The 27,245-nt window shown below is 34.7% G+C and overlaps 1 protein-coding gene across 16 annotated transcripts in view; it reads right to left on the bottom strand.

Moving 5' to 3' along the window:
* The window catches only part of PALS2 (protein associated with LIN7 2, MAGUK p55 family member), a 138,600-nt gene continuing 111,355 nt past the window's right edge, over positions 1 to 27,245 (bottom strand). For 10 of the 16 annotated variants that reach the window (XM_067042469.1, XM_067042464.1, XM_067042467.1 and 7 more), the window contains 8 exons: positions 19,761 to 19,802; positions 18,118 to 18,249; positions 16,189 to 16,288; positions 15,784 to 15,852; positions 13,691 to 13,852; positions 8,209 to 8,411; positions 7,150 to 7,278; positions 1 to 1,279 (listed from right to left, as the gene is read on the bottom strand). In XM_067042469.1, the coding sequence (XP_066898570.1) occupies positions 1,103 to 1,279; positions 7,150 to 7,278; positions 8,209 to 8,411; positions 13,691 to 13,852; positions 15,784 to 15,852; positions 16,189 to 16,288; positions 18,118 to 18,249; positions 19,761 to 19,802 (1,014 nt within the window). In that variant the 3' untranslated portion in view covers positions 1 to 1,102. The remainder of the gene's footprint in view (positions 1,280 to 7,149; positions 7,279 to 8,208; positions 8,412 to 13,690; positions 13,853 to 15,783; positions 15,853 to 16,188; positions 16,289 to 18,117; positions 18,250 to 19,760; positions 19,803 to 27,245) is intronic. The other 6 variants (XM_067042470.1, XM_067042473.1, XM_059075049.2 and 3 more) reach the window with 1 other exon arrangement.

The raw sequence follows: 27,245 nt of genomic DNA on the forward strand, positions 1-27,245 counted from the left end.
TATTATATAATGTATATATTATATTGAGATAAAACAGCTGACAATTATTTCCAAATTTCATAAATTGTTCAATGGATTTGGTTCACAACATAACAAACCGAAAAAATAACCTAATGATCACATCACACTTCAAAAGCACACTGATTGTTCACAAAACCCCCCAATTGCAAACTTGGAGGCATTTTTCAGCATCACAGAAATTTTCAGAGGCGTGATACATTTGCTGACCACATCCTAATAAAAAAAACTGTATAAAGCAACAGGTTCATTTTTGTCAGTTAAACTTTTACATGTACAAATAAATCAACTTTCAGAGTCATTTTGCTGTAAGGTTTTGCAGGATAAGGCACTCTCTCAGCCGGCAAGGCCTTGCTTGCTGTGTACATGTTAACGAAGCATCAGCCCATCACTGCAACAAATGAGAGTGCAAAGTATTGCTCTTCATTCTTTCACAAGGGAGAATGAAGGGAAAAAACTAATATAGCTGCGTAAATTAAAGTGGATAGCCATACATCTCTGTAATAATGAAACTATGTAGCATTGAGCAGACTTCTGATGTCAGTATTGGACGGTAGTAGACTAGCTGTAGCACTGACATTAAAATTCTGCTTCTGTAAGAAATTATACATATTAGGAAAGAAGGCCAATAAACCATTATTTTCTCCTAATAAGAGTAGCTGACCCTTCACTAGATACTGAACTAAATGACAGCTTTACAAAACTATTTCAAGTATTCATTATCACAGTGAAAATGTGAGACCAATGTTAGAGTGAATGATTTGAAAATTCCTTTGATGAAAAAGGCAAGGGTACTAAATCAAAACATATACAAAATGCTTCAACGCATTTCTTTATGTGATATGAATAGAAAGATTATTCATAAAAAGTTAGAAAAATTAAGATAAATTATATATTAGTACACCTTCCCAACCACATTTTCTATAAAAATCCAGAATAGTGTACTGGTACTTCAATCTACACAATAAAAATGCCTGGACTGGGCAGATATCTTCTATCTGTGCATGTATTTTCTCAGTAGAAGGTTTATTTGTTGCAGTCACTTTTTGAAAGTTTTATTTTAATTGTGAACCTTATTGAATCATCAGTAAACCCAGCTGATTGGGACCCACTGTGGCTCCATTCTCAGTTTCTCTATGGCAGTTTGTAGTTTCTCAAAGGCTTTGTCTAGATTGTCATTTACAATGATCAGATCAAAATAATGGTTGTATGCTCTTTGAATCCGTGCACTTTCATCCACTGTTTTCTTCAAGTCAGAGTCCTGTCAAAGAGTTTTAAAAGGAAAAGTTTACATAATGTATATTTAACTGCTCAAAACCAACTCAAAGTGAAATATGTAGGTTGGATATTTGTTTGTTGTGATTCTGATACTAATCCTCAAAATCTAATCTATATAGATTGTTAAAAAAGACATTACCATCTGTTCATATCCTAGTCTTTCCAGCTGGCACTTGTGTTTGAATTTATGAGTATTCTGTGTCTTCTGTTTCACTGATACTAATGTAAGATTCCTGATTAAAAGACTGCTGACAATATCTTGGGGTGAAATCCAAAGTACTAAAAGAATTCTTGTAGGTGACTGGTCTCTAGCCCAACTACATCACCCTTTTCAAAATATTTTTATCGTATGGATTCTGTATCTTATGGAACCCAATCTGCAGCGGCTGTTAAGCTCAAAGCCAAATTTGCTGCTTTCTCTAAGAAAAAGAATCTCAGAAATGTATTTTGAAGGCTGCCTGTCCATGCTCCCCACCCCAACAACACACACACACTTTTATCTATTTTTTTAGCTAGTACTGTTTATATTTCATAAAATATTTCTAGTCATTTTGGAACAATGTGGGGGAATAAATAAGTAATGGGTTTTGCATGAGCAAGTAAAGCTTTTCATTAAATTGCAGGTGTTTTGAAATTTCATAATGCTTCTACATGTTCTTAAAATACTTACTGAGTTCCTATTAAAGCGTCTACTATATTTCATAATTTGTGGATATAAAAATGAATAAGAGAGAATGGGCTCCTTCCCTCCAGTGGAGGAGACAAATGAAGGGCAACTAAACAAAAACCTGCAAGTTGTAATAAGTACTATGAAAGAAACCAACCAGGAACAAAGAATTTTAAGAGATCTACTTTAGATAGAGTGCTTACAAAGACTCTACAAATGAATAAATATTTAAACTGAGTAAATGACATTTCAACTGAGAACTATAGTGGGAGAAAGACCATTCCAGGCAGAGGAAATAGCAATGTAAAGTTCAGGAGGAAAATGACCCTGATGTGTTTAAGATACTGAAAGACCAAGATGGATGGAGGCTTAGGGAGGGTGGGTAATAAGTTGAGATAGTCCAGGCTAGGTCATGGAAGACCTAGATGCAATGGAAAGACATCTCTGGATTATGATGGTGGCAGAGGAGATGGAAATGACACCGACTAGAAATATATTTTGGTGATAAAATCATCAGGATTAACGGATGGGCTGGATATGAAAAGTGAAGAATATGAATGAATCAAAAATAGCTCGAGTTTCTAGCTTGAATAAACGGGTGGTTGCAGAAGATGCAGAGTTGAGGGGGTAGGAGTGTGAAAAACACGCTATTGGTGAGGGGAAACAAAACATTCTACTTTGTTTGTACATGTTGTTTAAGATGTCTGTGAGATATCAAAGTGCAGACGTAACGTTAAGTAGGTAATGGTTATATAAGTTGGAGCTCTGAGGTCTGGGTTATCTACATATAAATTAGGAATCATCAGCATAACAACGATATGTAAGTTAGTGGATTTGGTGAAAATACCTAAAAGGAAAGTATATAGAGAGAAATGGGTTCCCAACTAAGCCGGAGGGATTACTAGTACTATAGTTAATATTTTCACTAAGATTTCGAAATCAATTTGAAACAACTAAAATATCTTTTATTACAGGTGTATAAACAGGCCACAGTTCAACTTGTAAACAAATCTTACCTAGTACAGTCGTTAGCAATTTGTCTTCTTAAAAAAAAAAAGTTCTTTTTTGACAATAACAATCCTGTAACAATAATGGAGTATACCATATAGATGGAAAAATGAATTAAAAAATCTCTATGTATGGCTCTAGAATGATCTCCAGAATATATTAGTAAGTGAAAAACACAAGCAGACTACTGTATGTAATAAGCTACCTTTTATGTAAGAAATGGGGGAGGGAGGATACACATACATACTTGCTTCTATTAAAAAAAAATTGTAAAAACGACTACTTATGTGGGTAGGAGGTAACAGAGTAGAGTGGATAGGGAAAAGCTAGATTTTTGTTTGTTTGTTTGTTTTTAAGATTTACTTTGGAACTATGAAAATGTATAGAATATTACAACAAAATCTAATTCAAATAAAAAAAAGAGCAATACCTAAAAAGCAAAAGCAAAATGAAACAAATTTGTTTCAAGTTGATGCCTTAACCACAGAAAAGAATTATTTTAGCGACTTTAAAACAAAATAATTTAATACTCAAGGGATATATCATAAGAACAATTTTTTAAAAAAAGTTTAAGTCTGAAACTTAAAACTTTTCAATAATTATACTGTTAATATTGTTACTCAGAATTTATATATATAGTATGTGCTTAGTTTATACATGTAAAGTCAGAAATTATGTTAATGTCATCAGGAACCAAGACTCTCAGCATAGGAGGAAAAAAGATAAACACAGTCCAAGAAGTTAAGTAAAAATGTAAAATATGAGTTGGATCTATCAAACTGAATTAATGATGTATATTTTCCAAAAGGGGAAAATATATTTCCTTCATCTGGCCACTGAGAAGACCTAGAAACAATGACAAACTAAGTTGAATGCACACCTTTAGCATCTATATTATCTCTAAATACCATTTCCCACTAAAAGGAACCAGGGCTTTTGGAAGGCTGGTTCCAGATCTGGGCCAAGAAATGTGTAAGGATAACCTGGAGCAGCTCGTCATACCAGGAAGCACATCAAAGCTTATGGGGTTGTGTTAAAAAGACTCAGAAAACAAGATGAATAGGCTCCTCTTAGCTGAAGACAGGAAAATTTAAACATCAGAGTAAGAGTTGACCTAAGTACACAGAGAGAGAGTATTCCAAGTGACTTTAAAACACAGCGATTTGATTTGACTGTATATACTTAGTGGGATAAACCCTAAGGATAAAGGAGAAAGAGACAGTCCACAGTAATCATATCTGGTAGTATTTGTACACTTATTTTCAGACTGTTGTGTGTGTACTGTGAGATAAATCAAATGAGCAATTATGTGCTATATTCTAACACTCCCAGTGTTTTTGAGAACTGGGATACTCAGTCTAGGAGAATGGAGTTATATATATGAAAGAGGTTAAATAAAATACTGCAATCCTGAATGTGATTGGGAAGTATCAATATATATTCATGATATAGTTTCCTTCAAACATACAAACAGAAAAGCATATAACCAAACTAGTTCTGTCCACCTAAAAGGTGCATTTAGCTAGAAACAATAATCAATCTTGGGACAATGTGTACCCCTAGTATTACGGTCCTAAAATACCATTTACTCTAAAAGGAACCAGAGCTTCTTGGAGAAGTAACTGACTCCTGGCCTGGAATAGAAAATGTACAAGATGAGCCTGGAGCATTTGTCATATAGCAAGGAAGCTATCTGAGATGATCAGGCTCATGAATAGGTCTCAAGGGCCAACTTAAATAAGCCCCTGTTGGTCAAAGATGGGGCGATTTGAACATCAATAAGAATAATAATTGCAAAAGAGTAAAACACATCGAGTAAGTTTAAATCCATGTGCTCATGATGAAACTAAAAAAACCACAAACCTTATTTGGTCACCTGTTGCCTCTGGAGACTGTTAGGGAACAAACCCATTATTCTGAAAACTGACCCTTAAAGGGGAAATATCAAGCATTATGTTCTGACTTTCCTATATATACTCTACTTCAGAGTCATCAACTAGTTGATAAGGAAAAGTTATTATTTAGAAGAATTCTAGTTTATAAATGCAGAACAAATGACAAACTTGGAATACCACCACTTCACAATTCCTAAAAAATTAACAGCCAGGCGAAGATCAATAAAAATTGCTAAAATCATTAGGTGAAGAGCTACTGAGGAACTTTACAGATCAGGCCCCATTTTTTCTATGACCCAGTTTTTTTAAACAACTAAGAAGGTTAAAAGAGAGGGGAGGGAGGCAGTGAAGACTTACAAATTAAAACAGTCTAAAGGGAGAGGTCTGCTTCCAGCTAATATGCAATAACAGATAGCAGACTAACCCTCCTGCCTGACAACTAAGACAGACCAAATGTATGGAACAACACTTTTTAAGACACTGTACATCAGGTAATGGAAGACAGGGATTCCAGAGAGACAGGAAACAAATGAGGTGAGCCCTACGATTACCCCAGGTTAATGGCTTGAAAGAGTTTCTAAGCTGCAACACAGTGAGGTGGAGCCCAGGAGGACACTACTGGACTCTGTTGGGACAGAGCTGAGAGCCCAGGGAGAACAAAGTAGCAGGAGTTTGCAGGACAGAATACTGGATAGAATAGCAGTATGGAGAGAGAACTCTGGAGATTTGTAAAGTTCCCCCTCCAGCATTCAGCTGAATATCAATCCGTGCACGTTACCACTACCCAGGGTCGCCAGAGAACCACCAGAAAGGATGAGAGGTGTTCTTTCTGAGCCACCAATAGTACCCATGCCCACCAGGCAGAACAGAAAACCTCATGTAGCATGGGCCATCTGGGAGAGTGCTCAAATGGGTCTTGCCTCAGTAGTGAAGAATAATTGCCCCTAGAATGAGAACTGCTCTGGTTCTACCTAACAAATTTTTAAAGCAAGATCTGAAAGGAACAAACTGTTTCCACATAACTGCATCCCAGGACAAAGCTCACAATGTCTGGCATCCAATAAAAAATTACCAGGATTGCAAAGAAGAAAGTAAGATCCATAATGAGGAGCAAAGTCATTCAGTCAAAACCAATCCAGAAGTGATGCAAATGTTAGAATTCGTAGACACTGATAAAAAAACATTGATAACTATATTTCAGAAATTCATAAAGTTCAGTAGAGACATGGACCAACCTGAAAAAGAACAAAGAGGATTAAAACTACCTGATCTCAAGGCTTATCACCTATAGTGTGGAAGAGGTAGAAGGAGGAGGGAGGGACTCTGAAGGGGCACAAGGAAACTTCTGAAGATGAGGAACATGCCTGTTATCTTGACTGCAATAGCTCATGGGTGTATACATATGCCCAAGCTTATCAAGTTGTATACTTTCAACATGTACAGTTTATTGTATATCAATTATACCTCAAGCTGGGGGGAAAAAAGAGATTTAGAAGACATCAGGTAAATGCAACATGTTAATCTTGCTTGGATCCTGATTTGAACTGACTGTCAAAAAAAAATGATAAATACTGAGGAAGTTCAAATACAGACTGTATATTGATGATATTGAGAAGAAGTTGCTCTTCCTAATGTTTGATATGCTAATGATGTTATGGTTATGTCCAAAAAGTCTATCTTTTAGAGATAAATACTAAAGTACTTATGGTTGATATGATATCAAAGATTTGCTTCAAAATAATTCATGGTAAGGGAGGAAGTGAAGAGAGTTCTAAATGAAACAAAAATGGCCATGTGTTATTGAAGCTAAGTGATGGGTACTTGGGAGTTCACTTCTTCCCTCTTTTGTACATATTTAAAATTTTCCGTAACATGAGAAAAGAGAGGAAGAACAAGAGTAAAAGACATTTAACAACTAAAAGTCAGAACACCTAACTCTACCAATAGTAAACCTTATGATGAACATACTTGTTATTGGTCTTCAGAACCAGTTTCCACATTAGTAAAATGAGGGAGTTAGATTAATATGCACTTTTAAACATTGGTCCACTTCATTTACATAGGGGGAGTAAACTTTTGTTTTAAAATAGAGTGAACAATGGTTTCTAAGTAAAAGCAATACTGTTCCAAATCCTAACTACATCTAGGGAACAAATTTTTATTCTCCAATACCTTATACAGTATGTTTATTTCATAAATATGGATAGAATTAAACATGCCCAAAAGAAAAAGGAAAAATTTTAGGGGGAAAATAGTATTGTTAGCCTGAAAAGAACTGCTTACCGTCAAAAGCTTCGTAGTGATACCAGCATCCACTACAGCCTTGTGCATGGCACGTAACGTCTCTAGTTCGGGAGCAGCAATAAACACAACATAGGGCATGAACTCGGATGTCCTCAGCACTTTCAGGGCCTGTGTAGAAGAACAATTACAAACCAATTTATACAGGATTAGAATTTGAATTATGTTACCCTTTAGTTTATACTAAATAATCAAAGTCCATCTGCTCTCTTCCTCAAGATAAAGGACATAATTTAATACTTGCTATCCGCCCCCCCTTCCTTCTATCCTTTTGATTCCATACAGTACTTTCCTAAAATGGTGATCCATTAAATTTTGTTCTGACCTCAATCTCACTACTTTTTGGTACCCTTGAACAAAGGAAAGTATTAAACTTAATGATCCCCAAATCATCAAGAATGATGTAAATGCTTTCCATGTTAATTGTAGAATTCTGTTAATACTGAAAAAGCAGAAATAATTTCAGTGTCCATTAATTGGAGTGGTTATATAAATAAATATATATCTGCACTATGAAATAGCATGCAGCAATTACAAAGAACAAAAAAAAGCTCTACAGTACCTAACATGAAAAGATCTTCAAGAAATACTGTTTAATGAAAAAAGGTTAAAGAATCTGTATAGAATTTTTCCATTTATGTATAAGAGAAACAACAACAAAAATAGAAAACCCATTGGGTTGAGTGTAGAATGGTGAGAAGGGGTCAATAAGGGAGACATGGAATGAGAATGAAATGAATGGTGATTGGGTGGGTGTGTGCTGGGTAAAAGGGGTGCGACTTTAATTTTTATTCCTTATGTTTCAGCCTTGTTCAAATTTTAAATTTAACATTTCCTAACACATGCATTTATATATTACTTAGGCAAGTAAATAAATACTGAACTTCTCAAGCTTCTATATATTTAACTAGTTGTTGATGCATAAGGTTCTCTACCGTCACAGGTAATAGAGGGAAAGAGCCACCCTCATAATCTGAAGAAGAAACAAAAACTCCACAGGAAATAAAACTTAAAAAATAGCTTTGGAATCATGCAGCTTACTTGTGGGTTGACATCCAAAATGCAAGTTCGTCCAGTTTGGACAACTTCAAGAATTGAGTCAATCTTGGTTCCGTAGAGATTTCCTTCATATTCCCCATGTTCCAAATATTTTCCAGCTTTAATATCTGCTTCCATCTCAGATCGTGACACAAATTTATATGCCTGGCCATCTTTTTCATCTTCCCTTGGTTTCCGTGAAGTAACTAAATAAAATAGCATTGAGAATTTGTACAGAGACAGTGTAGGGTATTTAAAAACAAACTAAAATGCACAGGGTAGCCTAAGTCTTTTCCATTTAGTGCAGGGGTTGGCAAACTATGGCCTATGACCAAATCTGGCCTGCTTCCTATTTTTGTAAATAAAGTTTTACGGACCACAGCCATGTTCATTCATTTTATCGCCTATGGTTTCATTTGTTTTACAATGGCGGAATAGTTGTGACACAGACGAGATGGCCTGCAAAGCCTAAAATATTTACTATATGTGGCCCTTGAATAAAAATGTTTGCTGACCCCGGATTAGGAATGTTTTAAGAGGTAGTCTACAATATACAATTTATATCCAAAAAATGTGCTTTATAAGGTCACTTTGAAACTCAAAATATATTTACCTAGAAGCAGAGCCCTAAAGTTAAATTCTTAACTATGGTGAGAGCTAATAAGTGTGAGGTATATTGCAAGTGAACATCTTTTCCAGCTGACCAGCACTCCCCTTCTCCTTAAGGAATATCAATTACAGCCTTTCTTCACACTTCTTTGAACATTTCCTAATTGAGTGTCCAACAGATGAGCAAAATTCTATTCTTAGTTGGTATTATCAATTTTCTGAAGTGTAGTTTTACCCATAAATTATCTATCCTTTATCTTGCCCCAGCACCAAACTTTTCTTCTAGCTTCCTTCTAATTAACATTCCCAAATGCTAATTGTTTTGTGTTGCACTTCGGTGGATCTAGCCACCTGTATGTTGTTATGGTCTAGTAACTTTCTCTACTCTGACCTGAAGTATTCTGAGAGGTCAAAGAGAATTCTGAGAGAATGAGAGAGAAGAGACCAAGTCAAAAACTTAAAACATCCTTTTGTCAGGTATTTTAGAGACATACAACTCCTTTGCAACTTGGCCGTGCTAGGAATGGACGATGATCACTTTTCAAACTGTTGCAAAGGTGCAGAGTTAGGTATTCTCTGCCAACTTGCTAGCACTCCCTAGGAAGAAAAGTAATTTGTGTATGTGTGTGTTATTTTCAAGTTTAGCCTTAATCTGAGTTTGCCTAGATCAGATATAAAACAGTATTCTACTTCTATTAATCAAGTACTTATACATGCAGAATATCTGACAAAATCATTAACCACATGCAATTAAAGTTACAAAGTAATCAGATGAAAAACTGACAGAATTTTGACTATTTGAAATAAGCACAACACATCAAGAAAACTTTTATAAGAAAAAAACTTTAAGTTCAAGCTCAATAATAAGGGTCTAATTCATAAATAAGATTATTATGTACAAGAGGATTCCCTTTTTCCCCTGCTATTTTCTGGCTCATTCCAGACCACTGTGGAGAGATTTATAAAGTCACTTAAAGAGTTTCAAGATGCTACGATGGCTTTTCATATACAAAAATGTGTGATCTCTAAGGTTTCTGGGATTATTCACTAAAGGTGGTATGATAAAACTCCTAAGGCAATTTTAAACTCCCCAAATACATACATACTAGGACTTGGCTTAATATCTGTAAAGGTAATTTTAGAAGAGTACGACTTTTGGGGAGGCACTACCGTGAAACCATATATGGGAACGTGCTGCTTGAAATAAATATGTACAGGCACACACACTGCCCCCAACATATACTACCTCCAACATGTGGAGGGAATCTTAAATTCTTGGTGAAATGTTTTTAGTTTACAAGTGAATTTTAACGACAATACCATTCTCTAGTGAAGACTCAAAAAAGAAATCTACATTGGCACATAATTAAGCCCCTTTCCATTTCTAGAACAGAGAAATTAGAACAGGGTGGATTGACTACAGCTGATTCCTTAGGCTTATATGCTAAGCAACTAAGTAATGCGATTGCTTAGAATTTAAGTTTTGTGATTGATAGGCAAAATTCTAATCTTTAGTAGCTCTTCAAATAGTCAGGAAATAATCAACAAAGTAACATTTTATTTGTTAACTATCCCAAGATGTATTAAAGGGATAACATGATTCATAAGGTAGTTTGTCAACCTGGATTAATAATTTTTTATATTTTATTTTAGGACCATTTCACAATATAAAGAGAAAACTAAGTCAATTTAATCCAACACCAGCATTTACTTCCTTCCCTATGAGACTTCCCCAACCAGCCCACCAGACAATGTGTAGCACAAGACTGTGTATCAAAAATTAGGCAAACTTGTCACGCTTCATCAGCATTTTTTTTGTGTGTGTTGATTCTGAGGCTTAAAACAAACTAAACACTATATAAACATGAATGATTTAAAGAAAAGTAAAACACACCTACATTATATGAAGAAGTGATACTTGACAATGTATGGATATACATAAATCTTTCTATATAAAAATTCAGACTTGAATCTTTACTAAAAATAAGTCTTGAAAGGTAAAGTAGTACATCTTCTGGAAATTAATTTGGCATGAAGAAATCAAGAAGTTGAAATAAATATAATACTTCTTTATTTATAAATCTCTCTATATATCCTTTGGTCTAATAATTTTACATCTGAGATTTATATATACACATTTTATCATCTCTTTATTTATAACAAAAAAGCCACCCAAACCAGATAAATGGGTGGTTATCAGTAAAGCATGGTGTACTTATATGCTGGAATATTAAGAAGCTAACACAATTAATTTTTTTAGTGTTTTTTAATCATGATAAAATATACATAACATAAAATTTATCATTTGAACCATTATTAAGTGCATAATTCAGTGGCATTAAGTATAGTAACACTGTTGTGCAACCATCACCACTATTCATCTCCAGAACCTTTTTATCATCCTATAGAAGAAAAAAAAATTACACTCACTACTTAATATTCTTAGAGATACAGAAGAGATAGCTCCCACAAACAGATGATGCTGTGGGAAAAAATAGGAAACAGAAAATAATCCTAAAATGAAAAATATGACTACTTATGATAAAACACTGATGAGATAGAAGATAAAGAATTCAAGGTAATCTTTTAAAGAGTAGAATAAAAAGATAAAGGGTTGGACAACATGATTTTAAAAAGTAAGAGACTGAGGAGATGAATCCAGGATGTTCAACGTCCAGCTAATAGAAATTCTAGAAAAAGTGAATAGAGAAAATAGGGAGAAATCATCCAAGAAACAGTAATTCCCCAGAATTGAATGACATGCATCTCTAGTCTGACGAGCTCATCAGCACAATAAATAAAAATAGATGCACACAAAGGCACATCATTATTAAAATATTATAAAATAACGAAAACAAAATAAAAAAGACTGAAGGAAAAATCAGGTCATGTATGAGAGGACAAAAATTAGAATGACATTAGACTTCGTAACAAAACTGGGTTAAAGAGTAACATCTTTTGGGTTTTACAATCTAGACTTTCTATTCTCAGATAATCAATCAAATAGAAGACAAAAAAATATACAACTTCAAATACAAAGATGCAGAAATTACATCCCATACAGCATTTTTTGTCAAGTTACAAGGCATGTGCCGTAGCAATACAAGGCAATAAACCAAGAAAGAAAAAGAATGGGACCCAGGAACAACAGCTTCAACCCAGGACAGCAACAAAGGGAAACATCCCTATGTGAATGTGCGGCAGCCAGAGTGGAGAGTGTGTAGCCCTCACTGAAGCAGGAAGACAGGGTTGTGGGACAGAGGTCTCCAAGAAAAAAGCATGACTTACTAAATAAAAAGTTCTTTGGTTTAATACAAAACTATACTCATGAACACAAGACAAGATAAAGAGGGGAAGAAAAAAACGAACTCTAGAAATTGCTGGGTTGGGGGACAGGAAGAGGCTGTTCAAGAAAGTGAAACTGAATTAATTGAAACTAGAGCTATCTTTATACTGGGAGGATACTCAGGAAGTCAGTAGGTAAGGCCTACACTGGACAGAACAAGAAATAGCAGAATGAAGACATTATTAAGAAATATGGAAGACTAACAAAATAAATAGCAGAAAGATTGAAAAGTGACTGTTTCTGGTAAGTAGGCCAGAGGTGGGGTAGGGGAAAATGGAGTTATTTTTCATTACATATTTTTAAGAACTACTTGATTAAAATATGCTACATGTATTAATTTGATAAAAATGAAAAATAAAATACTTTAAAATACTTAAAATACTTTGATCACAGTGAGATTTGTTTTTGGTTAACTACTTAACTATGATTTGTCTGATTTAGTGACTTACAGTGCCTACAATGGAAGTCAAAGTCTTACCCTGAAGGGATTACAAACAGCACATGAGGACAATGACAGGGTTATTGCCCCAATACACCCCTAAAAATGTTAGCAATTAGATTACTCACTGAGAACTAAATGTCAAAGCATACTGGATGAAAGTGGAGAAACTCAAAAACTCATCCAAAAGCGATGGAGTGATGTTAGGCTAAGATGTGACATGGAAAGCTTAAAGGCATTAAAATACCTACAGAAATTCTGTGTTAATCAAAAGGGGGCTTGGTCAGCAATGGAAGCACAGAAAGGGGACTTAAAAAGGCAACACTGGCTTGTGTTCAGGGGAGAGCGCATGTAAGTTCCCACAAGTAAAGGCTCATATATCTCCAAAATGAATGATATCACTGCCTTATTATAAGGACTAATATACATTTGTATTTAACTCCTTGCTCTAACTCCATTCTCATCAAGCATGCTTCTGACATTATTTAACTTTCCTTATAAATGTGCAAATAGAGAAAGAACACAAAGATCATAAAATGAGTGTCTGGTTCATTTAATGGTTATATTTCCCATCAGTATTATTGTATTTTGTATATAAATAAATGTGACCTTCATTAATGCTGCCTGCTCTGAAAGAGCAGGAAGAGATTCTGGAAGAATCTCTCTTGATGTGCTATCAAAAATCAGGTTTAGGACCTTACAGGACTAAAAGCTACAAGCCAGATCACAAGTGTCAGAGGATCCAGCAGGTTTCCCCTGCTGGATGAAAATGGGTGAAAATACAACTTTTCAGATACACATCAACTGTACAAGAAAATGCAAAGTTAATGCTGATTTTGCCACAACTCTTAATACTTGCATTTAACGAACACTTCTGGATTGAAGAGTCTGGAGAAGCGACTGCCACCAGGCAGCCAGCTGACAGGGCCCACAATGCTATCTCAAGACAGCTGTAGAGTCGCCAAGTTTTTCAGTATCATCTGCTTGTTCATTTTCATTGGCATAGTTAGAAATTACTTGGGAATAATAATAATCTGCCCCACCCCCACTCCTTCTTTCCAATTAAATAGTGAAGGAAACAGAAAACTTACATGGCACTGTGGTTCCAAATCTAGTGGGATTCAACACTATGAACCTGTTTTTCAAGCTTCTTCGTCCCACACCTTGAGCTCCTATCAATACTAGTGTCTTTCTCTGGAAGGGAGGCATTTTGGCTACCTCCTCATATATCTGGATTTCATGACGATCAAATTCTAAAAGTAAGGAAATGGGAAAACATCATATTCAGTTATCTTTTATTTTTATTATTATTTTAAAATTAATTAATTAATTTTTGGCTGCGTTTGGTCTTTGTTGCTGCGCGCAGGTTTTCTCTAGTTGAGGTGAGTGGGGACTACTCTTTGTTGCAGGGCACGGGCTTCTCACTGTAGTGGCTTCTTTTGTTGCAGAGCACGGTCTCTAGGTGTGCGGGTTTCAGTAGCTGTGGCACGTGGGCTCAGTAGTTGTGGCATGCGGGCTCTAGAGCACAGGCTCAGTAGTTGGGGCACATGGGCTTAAGTTGCTCCGCAGCACGTGGGACCTTCCTGGACCAAGGCTCGAACCCATGTCCCCTGCATTGACAGGCGGATTCTTAACCACTGCACCACCAGGGAAGTCCCTCAGTTATCTTTTATATGGATGAAAAACCTCGGCTATTCAGTTCAGTAATGGCTTAGTTGTCTTGATAGTTAAGTGTCACTTGAATTGTACTGACTTAGTACAGATTTTTAAAAATAAATTTGGTAAAGTACAATAAATTATTTTGTACCCTGATTTAAACACCATTTGCCTTAAAAAGTTGTCTAACAAAACTAGAAAAATACCCTTACTTTATCCTTATCAGATAATCTATCCCTTAAAACCTGTTTCTTATCAATTCATCAGTAGAAATAATTACGTAATATAATCAAATTGCAAATTAGTTTATGTAATCTATTCCACTAAAAAGTGAGCATCAGATACAGACATAGCAGTACACTTAGAGTGGTTGCTTAAATGAGTTTCATAGAATGAGTATACCCTTCCAATGATATAAATGAATAAATACTGTGTGGTGAACTCTGCAAATATTAGTTTGATTAATAAAATGCATATAGACAACATACTAACATTTAAATATTAAGAGTCTAAATTTATGTATAAAATAAAATGTTGGATCTTAACTATTTTCAGTAGAAACACATTCCAAAATTATGATCAATGGGAAAATTAGAAATTTTCCATTTTGCAAGAAAGCTTTAAGAATATATATTTAATGAACAATAAAGCCAGAGGATTTGAAATATTATATTACCTGTTATTATGGCTATAACTCTCAATCTATAGTAATAACACTTCTTCCTTAGGTTATTATCTTAACAGCAACACTTTCTTTGCACAATTTCTCCACAATAGATTAAGGGAGAGTCTAATTTCCCCTTAGTATAATATTATTATTATAGTACATTAGATTATTTCCTTTCTAATGTGCAATATTTAGTTTATTACCAATATAGAGGTAGCTCTGAAGTCAAGAAAGCACTTTAAAATTATCAATTCTTTTGAGTAAGCCTCCAGAGCCTTCTGATTCTAAGAGCTGCATTTCACTCCTATCAGCCTTTATAACTGAAAAGAATAACTGTGGTAGGTGTCATATTTATCTTTCTTTAAGTCTAAAAGATTTAAGAAAGAATCCTATTAGATCAGGCTAAGATTTGTTTGGTCCAGTATTATTTTTCCAAAAGTATCATGGACAATGTTATGGCAGAATATGGTTGCCCTTAATCATAACTCTTTTATTATCTTTATAAAGGCATTCTGTTCTATAGAAATGACACAAGTTTCTATCAAAGTTCTTGAACAAATAGTTTCAATTGTCACCTTGTTCCTTCATTAATACAAGCATAAATCCTAACAAATTCATTTTATTATAAACTATGAGTATAAAATAAAGCACACTAGTGATAGTGCAAGTACATATATCAGGATTTAAATAATGCCTGTATATTATTGTACCAAGTATTCACATGGCAGTCCCTTGCAACTGGGTACTAATCTGAATTAATTCATTTAAAATTATACATTTAGAGTGTATGCCACATTGAGTAATGATATAAAGCTATTTCATACTTCACTTGGATTTCTCAAAAATGTATTTAAAACATACCTGCATTTCTGGTTGTGAGATACATCATCTTTTTCTTTTTTTTGCTACTTATGGTTCCACAAAAAGGTCCTGAAGGATGACAAGGCAAATATAACTTAAACAATATGTCAGACTATATACATTGCCCTGTGGTGTTCTATAGGGGTGGAAGATTTATCTTCCCAGTGTTGCATCCTACAAAGCAGAAGCAGGCAGGGGTGAGTTGAGCCACTGAATTCTGATACAATACCAGCAGGTGGCAGAAAGGGAACAAAAAGTTTACTTTTGAGAGCAGTACACTAAAGCAGATGAGAGGGATTAATTCTAGATATATTTTAAATAAATTCATCAGCTAATTCAGATGAAAGAGGCAAAGAAAGGTGGTCACAAAGGACTACTTGTTACTTATTGTATCGAGTTCATCACCTGAATTGTCCCAGTCTCTTCTAACAAATGCCTTTCTCTTCTCTTCCAGGAACTGGCTTGGAATGAGACCAGCGCTTCCTCCCTCTTTTACATGGCTAGCCTAGAATCAAATTAATGAATTGTATATCTCAGTAATCAAAATTTGAGACCACATTCTAATAAGTAGGACAAGCAATAGTCAGTTAAAAAAAATCACATTTGATCTTAAGAAACTGACCTTGATATTTAAATCCATGGCATTGTCAGGATATTGAAACACTTTAGTACTGAGGAATCAATGGGTACCTAACCAGTGTGCTATTTGGTAGTGAATTTTTAGACCAAAATACAAAGGTATACAGGCTCTTTAAATTACTAAAACTTTTTATTTATAATACTAAACTAGTGAGAATGGAAAGGAATAAATGCTGTTATGTGTTGGCACCTAGTTAGGTGTTTGTTATCCAATAATCCTACTACATTGGTATTTCCTGAGGCCAAATCAATGGGGAAAATAAAAAAAAGAGAGACAGCACTGGGAGAACAGAGTGGAGAGTTTAGTTCATGCTACCAGGAATCTGAATATCCTGAGGGGGAGTAAGTTTAAAATAGGTAAAACCTCACCTCCTGTCAACAAACTAACTTATAATGAAACCCAAAGAAGTGCTATTTCAAAATAGTGGCTGGAGAACTGGCTACTAACGGCTTATCCCACAACATTAGTGACTTATCCTTATAGAGAGCACAGAAAAATTCAGTATCATTTTTAGCAATTAAAATCCTGAAAAATACAATTAGAATAATAGATGACAAACATGCAGGAAGAGATTGAGATAGATAATGGTGACAGGGTTAGAAGAGAAAACTAAGAGATGGCATTCAGAGAAAGGAAAAAAGAGAAAACTGGGAAAGTTTAAAAAAGGACACTGTCACAGAAAGCAGATTTTTTTAGATGAATTCTAAGAAATTCAGTGGAAGCCTCTTGAAATCATGGATTCCATTTAAATTACTCATTTCTTAGTTCTCTCACCACACTGTGCCCTTATACATCATAATGTCTTAATTTAAATTTAAGGACATATTAGCAAGACTGTTCTTATTCTTGTAATTCATTCCCCCTTAGAAGTCAATATAACTTATTAGAGCTAATGTGAGTTACTAATATCTCCATTTAATTCAGAACTTAGTGCTAGGTACCAGGTCCTTTTCTTTCACACTTTGTTCCTTAATGAGAGTCTCTTTTGCTTTCTCCAGTTCTGAATACTGTGGTTGCTAGTCAATGTAAACAATCACAAACCCAGACTTATTACTTATGCTAGAGTTTCCTGAAAACTGTATTAGTGGAAAGGAAAAGGAAGACCACCACACACATCTTCTGGAAAATGGAGAGAGGAAAGACAGTGATAACACACATCCCTTTCCATACACACAGATTTCAATCCAAAACCAAACAACACGGATGAGAAAGCAAGCCTTCATTTCTCAATTACTGAGAAGAGGTGAGCAAATGGATTTAAGACCTTAAGAAATTACGTTTTATTGTCATGAATGTATACACAGAGGAGACAAGAGGAAGATTACTCTACCTACAGTAAAAGACTCCACGTTAAGAGGAACAAACACTAAAAAGGGATGACCCCCAAGTGAGTTGCTCCTACCCAATACTATATTTTACTGCAATCACATGTGGAAGAACTGACTGGTCTAGTATCTAAACCAAAGGAAGAGCACTACAGGCTAGGTAATTCTGCATTTATTAACAGCTACTCACAAATTCCCTCTCAATTTGGTCTTCTGTCCACAAAATTAGCAGCCATGAAGCAGGAGCTGTTCATGCAGGAAAAATCATTGGAACAAAGCTAATACCTTCTTCCTGAATATTCAGATATTGGCCAGATCTAAGATTAAAAATAAAAAGGCAGTTGAAGTAATTTTGAGAAGCATACTAACCTGCCACCAGTTTGGGTCTTCTCTGTTTACAATCTGAAGAATTTCTCCTTTTGAAAACTTCAATCCTGCTTCTTTGCAGGGTATCAGGTTATCATTGTATGGATTATAATCAAAATGACATTTCACAAATACCTAAAACACAGCACAATTAAAAATACTAGAGATGTATCATTTGTCACGGGATTTCTGAAATCTTTTTCATAGCACTGTGATTTAATTGTAACTGACAATGTATTTAGCACTTCATCTAAGGAACTTGTTTTCCTTAAATAAGTAAAAAATTATTAGAACATTAATAATTTGGCATCAGAGAAGAAAATAAGAAATAAACGTTAGTACTACATTAAATTTTTGTTTCTATTTTTAACTTCTAATTGTAAATCAATGGAGTTTTAATCAATGGAGTTTGACAATTGTTTTCTTCCACCATTCTTATACTTTCTCCCAATCTTTTCACATAATTTTCCAACCAACACTGCGTAATTTTTATGCAAGTAAATGCTACTTTCTCATTAACATTCTGAATTAATATATGCAGCTGATTTAAGGCACGTATTTCAGATATAATAGGATTGACTTCTTAAAAGTTTCCTGAAGTAAAAATTAAATACTAAAAGTTCATACTGAAATCAGACCTGAAATATATTTATTAAACTTAAAAAACAAAAAAACAAAATACAACCCACTTTCATCCCTGGTAATAACATATATTTTTAATCACACAGATTCACACTAGCCAAAATTAGTGTGGAAAATACTTTTCTGGAATCATCTTGCTTTGATGTAAATGATCAGCATTAAATTAATTGTAAGACAAATACTGAAAAAGCCTTGAAACTACTTTCCAATTTAAATTCATTTAACCACACAAATTTCATTTAAATCTCTTTTATTAATAAAAGTATGTCAATTACCACTATTAGTTATGATCTCCAATATCCAAAATATTTAGTTTATTAATTTTAATTTGAATTCTAATTGAGTTAAGCATTTTCAGTATTTGATGGCAAGTTCAGAGCAATTACTTTCTTAATACAGACTTTTTTCAGGCATATTTATAGAAATTCAAATTTTATCTGCTAAGGAACTGACTTAGTATTAATCAGCAGGTAAACTAGCAAGCAGGAAAGCACATAATTAGTCAAAATAACAATGTTATTTTTCTATTTATCATACTTCTATAAATATAACCAAACAAGATATTCAAATAACACAAGCAGATATATTACATTATTAGTGTACTAAAATGTAATGTGATGGATGCACATTAAAATAATTTAAAAATAACTAAATTTGGGAACATGACAAAATTTTGGTTAGTTACAATTAGATGATTTTGGTACAAAGCATTCAGAATATTTTCAATAACTTTTGAAAGGCTAAATATTAATGCTTAAAAAAATCAGTAAGCCAATAATTTTTTTCCTGATATACAATTTTAGAAATATCTCAAAGGCAAGCAAGCATACAAACAGTATTAAGATCGCTAAAATGTGACAATTGGCTAACTTGACAATGGCATGCAGCTCAATGTTTTGGCAATGGAAAAAACCCAAAATGATTAAGTGTAATTAAGGTAAATTTAGCTGGCTGATAAGACAGAAAAACAGAGTACCAGAGAATGTCCTGGAATGACATCATACCTGACGGATGTGTGATGGATGCCTCTCCATACTGATGCAACTCTAAAAATACATTTTTAATTGCATAAATAAAGCCAGACTTTAAACTGATAATAAATTAACAAAATACAAACAAACTACTGGCCCATTTTTACTTCACTCATTTGGTAAAGCAACTACTTCCCTAATTAATTGTCCATAGGCTATAACACCTGAAAATGACAGAAGCAAAACTTAGAGGGGGCTTCCCTGTTGGCGCAGTGGTTGAGAGTCCGCCTGCCAGTGCAGGGGACACGGGTTAGTGCCCCGGTCCGGGAAGATCCCACATGCCGCAGAGCGGCTGGGCCAGTGAGCCATGGCCGCTGAGCCTGCGCGTCTGGAGCCTGTGCTCTGCAACGCGAGAGGCCACAACAGTGAGAGGCCCGGGTACTGGGGGGGAAAAAAAAAAAAAAGAAAACAAACAAACAAAAGTTAGACGTGTTTGAGATGAGGCAGAGAAGAAGGATGGATATGCAAAGTTGTAAAAATACTTGGATACTCCTTACTTCTCAAGAAAGCTGCACTGAATTAATAGTAAGAGGATCCTGTCATCTAACCATGAATGTGTTTATTATTCTTATCTGTGGATATATTTTGTAACAAAAAGCTCAGACTTTTGAGTTAGTCCAAGTTTCTCCTACTCTCATCAAATTGTTCTGGAAATGTCATTATTTGTCAATCAAACCACATCTCTCCAATGTAAAAGATTTCTGGAAGAAGCAATTTTATTTTTTCATTAACCAAATTAGTTTTGGAACATTACTCTCAAGCTCAAAAACTCAGATTAAACTAGTTTTACTCTGAACTTTGAAACTTTGTCTGAAAAATCAATGAACCCAACCTTTGATCTAAACATTTTGTAATGACCTTTAAATCACAGAGTTTTGACTAGATTTAGTATAATTGTATTTTATTAAGTACATTTTAAAGTGTTTCATTAATAGGCTATGGATGTTAATGGTTCATTGGTTATTAAGAAGTTACTAAATACAACCAGCTAATATATTTCAATCTCATATTCTTATCTCTAACAGAACTGAATAACCAACAATCTAAAGTAGAAGGAAGAGAAAAAGGAAAGTACAAATGGCTTTTAAACACAGGAGGACATGTTAACCTCACTCAGAGTAGAAATACAAATTAAGACTATATTATAATAACATTTCCTTCCTGTCACATTAGCAGGAATCCAAATATCTGATAACATTCTGTAGATAGGAAAATGCCTATTGGCCCATAGTCCTAACAGGTTGGTGGAAGAACTGGTTTAATACCTTGGGAGGACAATTCAGCAAAGCTATCAAAATTATAAATGCAAAAAACCTCTGACCTAGTAATCCACCTCTGGGAATGTGTTCAACAATAGTATTACTCAGATATATGCAAAATGACTCACACAGAAGACTATTAACGATTGAATATGTCCTAATCACAAAAGACTGGAAGCAATCTTAACTGTTTAACAATAGGGAGTGAGGACTAGACTGATAGTAGATTAGGAGGGAGATTTCAGCTGAACACATATTCCTATTTCTTGACTTCTAGAACCATGGGAATGATTCACCTATTCAAAAATTAAATTTTTATGGTAATGAAAGTAGACATAAAATGACTCCCACTTCTTACTAAGAGAAGTAACAAGGACCCACCCTCTAACCTGAAACAACTAAAATACTGGACAAAACATATGAAATGTTTGTCAAGACATCAGACTACAAAGACAGTGATCCCTAAAAACTGGAAATATACAAGATGAACTATACAATTGCCCCAGTTAAATACACAGAAAAAGTTTCCGGGTTGTAACCCAGGAAGGGGGACTCTAGGCAGAGCCTGGTGGTCTCCAAGTTGAGGAGATGAGCTGAGAGACAGGGAGATCAAGGGGGTTACAGTGCACAGAAAAGAGTGACAGTGAGGAAAGGGTTACCCAGAGAAAGGGCTCAAGAACTAGAGGACTCCCTCCAGCCTTCAGCTGAATACTGATCAGTGCATGTCATGAGTACGATCAGGTAAAGAATCAGCATTATGGGGAACAATATCAGGAGGTCATGCAGGGTCAGAAATAGTTTCTGTTATCACCAGTGTGAGTGGAAAAACCTCATAATTCATGAAGCATTCAGTACTCGGAAGGGTTTTGCCCTAGACTTAATCCCCTACTCTGGTTGCACCTAACAAAGCTTAAAATGCACAATCTGAAAGGATCTAACTGCTCCCACATAATGTAACTATCCTACAACAAAACTTGAGAATATTTCTAAGAATACAAAAATATCCAGCACTCAGCGAGGTAAAATTCATATCTGGCAGCCAATCAAAAATAACCAGACATGCAAATAAGCAGGAAAATACAACCTAAAATATGGAGAAAAATGAACCAATTAAGAGTGACCCGGAAATGACAAATGGGACTGATTTAGTAGGCAAGTACATTAAAATAGTTATTTTTAACTTTACATATTGTAGTCATATGTTCAAGAAGCTGGAGGAAGGATTTGGCATGTTAGGTAGAAACATGGCAAATATAAAAAGACTCCATTCAAATTTCTAGAGAAGAAAACAAAAATATCTGAGATGAAAAGTACACTGGATATAATAAACAGCAGATTAGACATTTTAGAAAAAAATAATAATCAATTTGAAGACAAAGCAATAGAAACTGTCCTACATGAAAAAGTGGGAGAAAACAAGACTGAATAAATGAAAAGAGTTATCAGTGAGCTATGGGACAACTTCAAGGAGCCTAACATGTATAACTGGTGTCACCAAAGGACAGGAGTAACAGAAGAACAGAAAAAATATTCCAAGTAATAACAATCAAAAAATTTCCAAATCTAATGAAAGAGTCTTTTTAACAACTGAAGAGAAACTGGAAAAATTGGATACCTACATGCAGAAACAAAAACCCCAAACCAACGGTTTGATCCATATCTTATACCCTATATAAAAACGCAGTGTAAATGGATCACAGAGCCAGATGTAGAGTATACAATTATAAAACTTTTAGAAGAAAACATAGGAAAAAATCTTTATAACCATGTGTTGTACAAAGATTTTTTCACACAGAACAAAAGCATGATCCATTAAAAAAATGGACAAATTAGACTTCATCAAAATTAAGAATGTCTGCTCTTTGTATTACAGTGTTAAGAGAATGAAGACAAGCCCCTTCTCACTTGGAGAAAATCTTTGTAAATCATAATTTTGATAAAGTACTTGTATCAAGACAAAAAGAACTCTCAAAGCTAATTAATAAGGAAAAAACCAACTCAATAAAAAATGGATGGGGCTTCCCTGGTGGCGCAGTGGTTGAGAGTCTGCCTGCCGACGCAGGGGACGCAGGTTCGTGCCCCGGTCCGGGAAGATCCCACATACCGCAGAGCGGCTAGGCCCGTGAGCCATGGCCGCTTAGCCTGCGCGTCTGGAGCCTGTGCTCTGCAACGGGAGAGGCCACAATAGCGAGATGCCCGTGTACCGCAAAAAAAAAAAAAAATGGATGAAAGATTTGAAGACATCACCAAAGTAGTCATAAGCATGGCAAATAAGCACATGAAAAGATGCTCAATATTAGCAGTCATTAGGGAAATGCAAATTAAAATCATGATGAGGCACCATGACACACCTATTAGAATGGCTAAAATTATAAAGACTGACCATACCAAATGCTGGTGAAGATGTACAGTAATTGCAACTTTCCTATAGTGCTGGTGGGAATGTAATTAGTACAACCACTTTTGAAAACAGTATGGCCATTTCTTTACTAGTTCAACATATACCTACCAAGTGACCCAGTACTTCAACTCTTAGGTATTTACCTGAGGGACTTACATGTAAATGTCCATAGCATCTTTATTTATAATAGCCCCAAACTGGAAACAACAAAAATGTTCATTAGCCAGTTAATGGATAGTCAAACTGTGGTACAGCCATGCAATGGAATACTACTTGTTAATAAAAAGGAATCAACTACTGATACACATAAAAACATGGATAAATCCCCAAATAATTAAGCTGAAAGAAGTCAGATTAAAAAAAAAGCAAAATCAAAGGATTCATGTTGTATGAATCCATTTATATAAAAATATAGAAATGTAAACTAATTTATAGTGACAGAAAGAAGAGCAGTACTTGTCTGGCATGAAGGTTGGGCTGGGGGTAAGGAGCAGGAGGGAAGGATTACAGTGGATCGAAGAAAACTTCTGGGGGTGATATGTTCACTGTCTCGACTGTGTTGAGGGTTTCATGGGTACATAATAGATATGTCCACATTTATTAACTGTATGCTTTAAGTATATGCTATTTATACAAAGTTTACCTCAAAGATACCTTTAAAAAGTAAAGCTAAAAATAGTCAAAGTACTGACAAAATAAAATATTGCACAGGAGTATGCTGTGCCTATGCAAAGGATAATAATTAGCAGCAGAAGAAAAATCATCAAATGGATGAAAGGCTGGAGAAACATCTCCAATCATGACCTTTGTCGTAAATCGAAGGAGGCTGGTAATTCGTCTGGGAATGTGCTGGCTGAACATGGTACAAGTGCTGCGTACACACTCTCACTCTCAAACCATAATTTCAGGTCCACCTGAGTTTACACATCAGAGTAAGTGACAAGATAGTGAATGCAGTGATCAGAGTTGCTAAGAAGTTCTCTATAATAATAACAGATAATTAAGGGAGAATGTTATTTTTCTAAAGATTTTCAAAGTGTATGAACTCAGCCTATTCAAATGCATACACACAAACAACATATTTTGAGATCAGCAAGGAAACTAGATTATATATTTGGTTTAAAAAGCTTTCAGGGGCAGTTCACACTTCTGTATGGTAAATAACCATACGTGGGTCACAAATTTAAGCTTCTGTTAAAAAAATTTTTTTAAAAATTTATTAACCTGGTTGTTCTGAAGTCACACTACTAATAATTCTTAATTTATATTACACTTGAGTCATTAGTTCATGCAAGGCCTTTTATTTTTTTATTTTGTTAGTTTTAACAATATAATAAAAGCCATGAGCTTGCCACTCAAAGCAGAGGCTAGAATCCTACACGGTCCTCCTGCCCACATTCCATTCCATCCCACCACCCTCACTTCCCCAACAATGAAGGTAACCTCATCCTGAATCTTGTGTCCACAAACTCCTTGCTTTCCTTTTTGTATAGTTTTATTAAACCTATATGTAATCTGTAAAAGTATATGTATCTAGTTATTTAAAACTTAAAATAGATAGTATCATGCTCTGTGCATGTACTCTTTTGGGGAACTGACATGCTTGTTAACATGTTTCTAGCTGTACATATTGCTCTAAGAAATTATGTGTCTTAGTATTCGTAAACATTCAACCCTAGTAATGCTAAGCCTTTTTCCTCCCAATGTGGTTACACCAATTTGCACTGCCACCAGCAATGTAGAAGAAATACTCTATATTCACAGCTACATTTTTGGCCAACTGAATGTTATAAAATGGTATCTCACATTGTGATTTTTAATATCTCTTCATATGTTTACTGACCATGTTTCCCCTTTTACTTGATCTGTGTATGCAGAGTTTCATATATTATCCCTGTGAATATCCAATTTCATTCATTGAATAGTCTTTCTCACTGAAAGACATATCATCTCTGTCAGATATCAAAGAAATGTATGTGTGTAGGTCTCTTTCTGAACTCTCTTCCATAGTTCATTCTGTGTGGTCCTAAGCCAATAATACCACGTATCTTAATTCCTACACATTAATAATAAGCCCCTCTTCCTGCTTTTCTGCCTCACAAGTGTCTTGGCTATGCATCTTATCAAATACCATGAAAAAACTTATTGAAATTTTCACTGGAACTTAACTGAATCTACAAGTCAATTTAAGGAAAACTGATATCTTCATAATATTGTCTTCCTGTCCATGAACATGATATATATGTTTACTTAGATCTTACTAATTTTTTGTGCATAGAGGTCTTGAATATTTTTGTCAGATTTATTCCTCGACATAAATGTGACATTCTCTGACTCTATTATAAATGTCCTAGTTAATTTCTAGATGTTTACTTATGGCATATAGAAATGCACTTGACTTTTGTATCTTAATCTTATTTTCAAGTATCTTGCTAAATGATTTCTAATAATTTATAGTTTGGGGGGGTTTCAAATAAAAAATCTTACTATTTGAAAATAATATTTTATTTTCTCCTTTGCAAGTCTTTTGCTTCCATAATTAATTTATTTTTGTCTTCATGCGCTTATGGAACTTTCCATAAAATATTGAACATAAGTGGCGCTAATGAACATCCTTCTCTAGTTCTGAATTTTTTTAACGAAGCAATGACTTTAGTAATCCTTGTTTTAAAACTTTATGTTCTGGCTTCTTTGCCTTAATTAACTGCAAATAAATAAATGTATAAACAATAATTTAAAAAGCAGTAGTGTCCAGGAGCCTCAGAATTTAAAATATTACAGGTTTCGATATTTCACTATATCCTAAACAAAATTTTGTAGGAGTCAAAATTCTTGAAGTTTTGGTTTATTTTGTTTTGTTTTTTTTAAAGAAGTAGTCAATTCCCTTTGCTTCACTGTTGGAAGCCTCATCAAAATTCTGAACAAGATCACCCTCCTTCCCAATAGCAAGTGGAGCTTTTCCATCCAGCTTATGCCAGGATCTTGAAAACTTGTTGACACCAAGCTGGTCAAAGATTGGGGTGACCTTTCTGTCAAGGGCTTTGTCTCAGCATGGCTGGTAACGGTGAAAGTGTTTGCTACCAGAGACCTCTGAGCATTAGGACTGTTAAGGTGGATCATCACTCCCTGGTTTGCAAATATATTTACCTCTTTAAAAGTCAGAGATAATGTTTATTCCTAGTTTAAGGAGAACTGAAGATTTTTTATCATCTGTTGTAACAGATATTTGTAATATCATCTGTTACTATATATATCATCTGAGGGCGGTTCCCTTTTACCGTCACAATTATGCCTGAAGTTTGGCAAGTTTCTCTCGGTTTATGGTGGGTTTTTCTCATCTTAGGGTAGAAACTGGGCTTCACAGGGGCCTGGGGTTGGCACTCAAGTAGTCTCAGGCAGACCAGCTTAGACTCCAGTTCCTGATTTTAAAGAGAAATGCTTCTAAGAGTCAACTATTGAGAATAATGTTTTAGGTTTTTTAATTGAAAAAAATAAGATTAAGGAGGTTCTTTCGTGTTCCTAATTTACTAATCTTTTTTAAAAAAAATCATAAATAAGTACTGAATTTTATCAAATTCTCTACTGATATTTTTCTCCTTTAATCTGTTAATGTGTTTGGTTACATATATGGATTTTCTAACACGAAACCATCCTAGCATACATGGGATAAATCCAATGTGGACATGTTGTAGTATCTTTTTAATATATTGTTAAATTTCATTTGCTAATATATTACTGAGAATTCTTAATGTATACCCTTGAGTGAAATAAAACTAATTTCTTTTCACATTTTTGGCA

The sequence above is a fragment of the Kogia breviceps genome, chromosome 9, assembly GCF_026419965.1.
Source record: "Kogia breviceps isolate mKogBre1 chromosome 9, mKogBre1 haplotype 1, whole genome shotgun sequence".
Classification (NCBI taxonomy): domain Eukaryota; kingdom Metazoa; phylum Chordata; class Mammalia; order Artiodactyla; family Physeteridae; genus Kogia; species Kogia breviceps.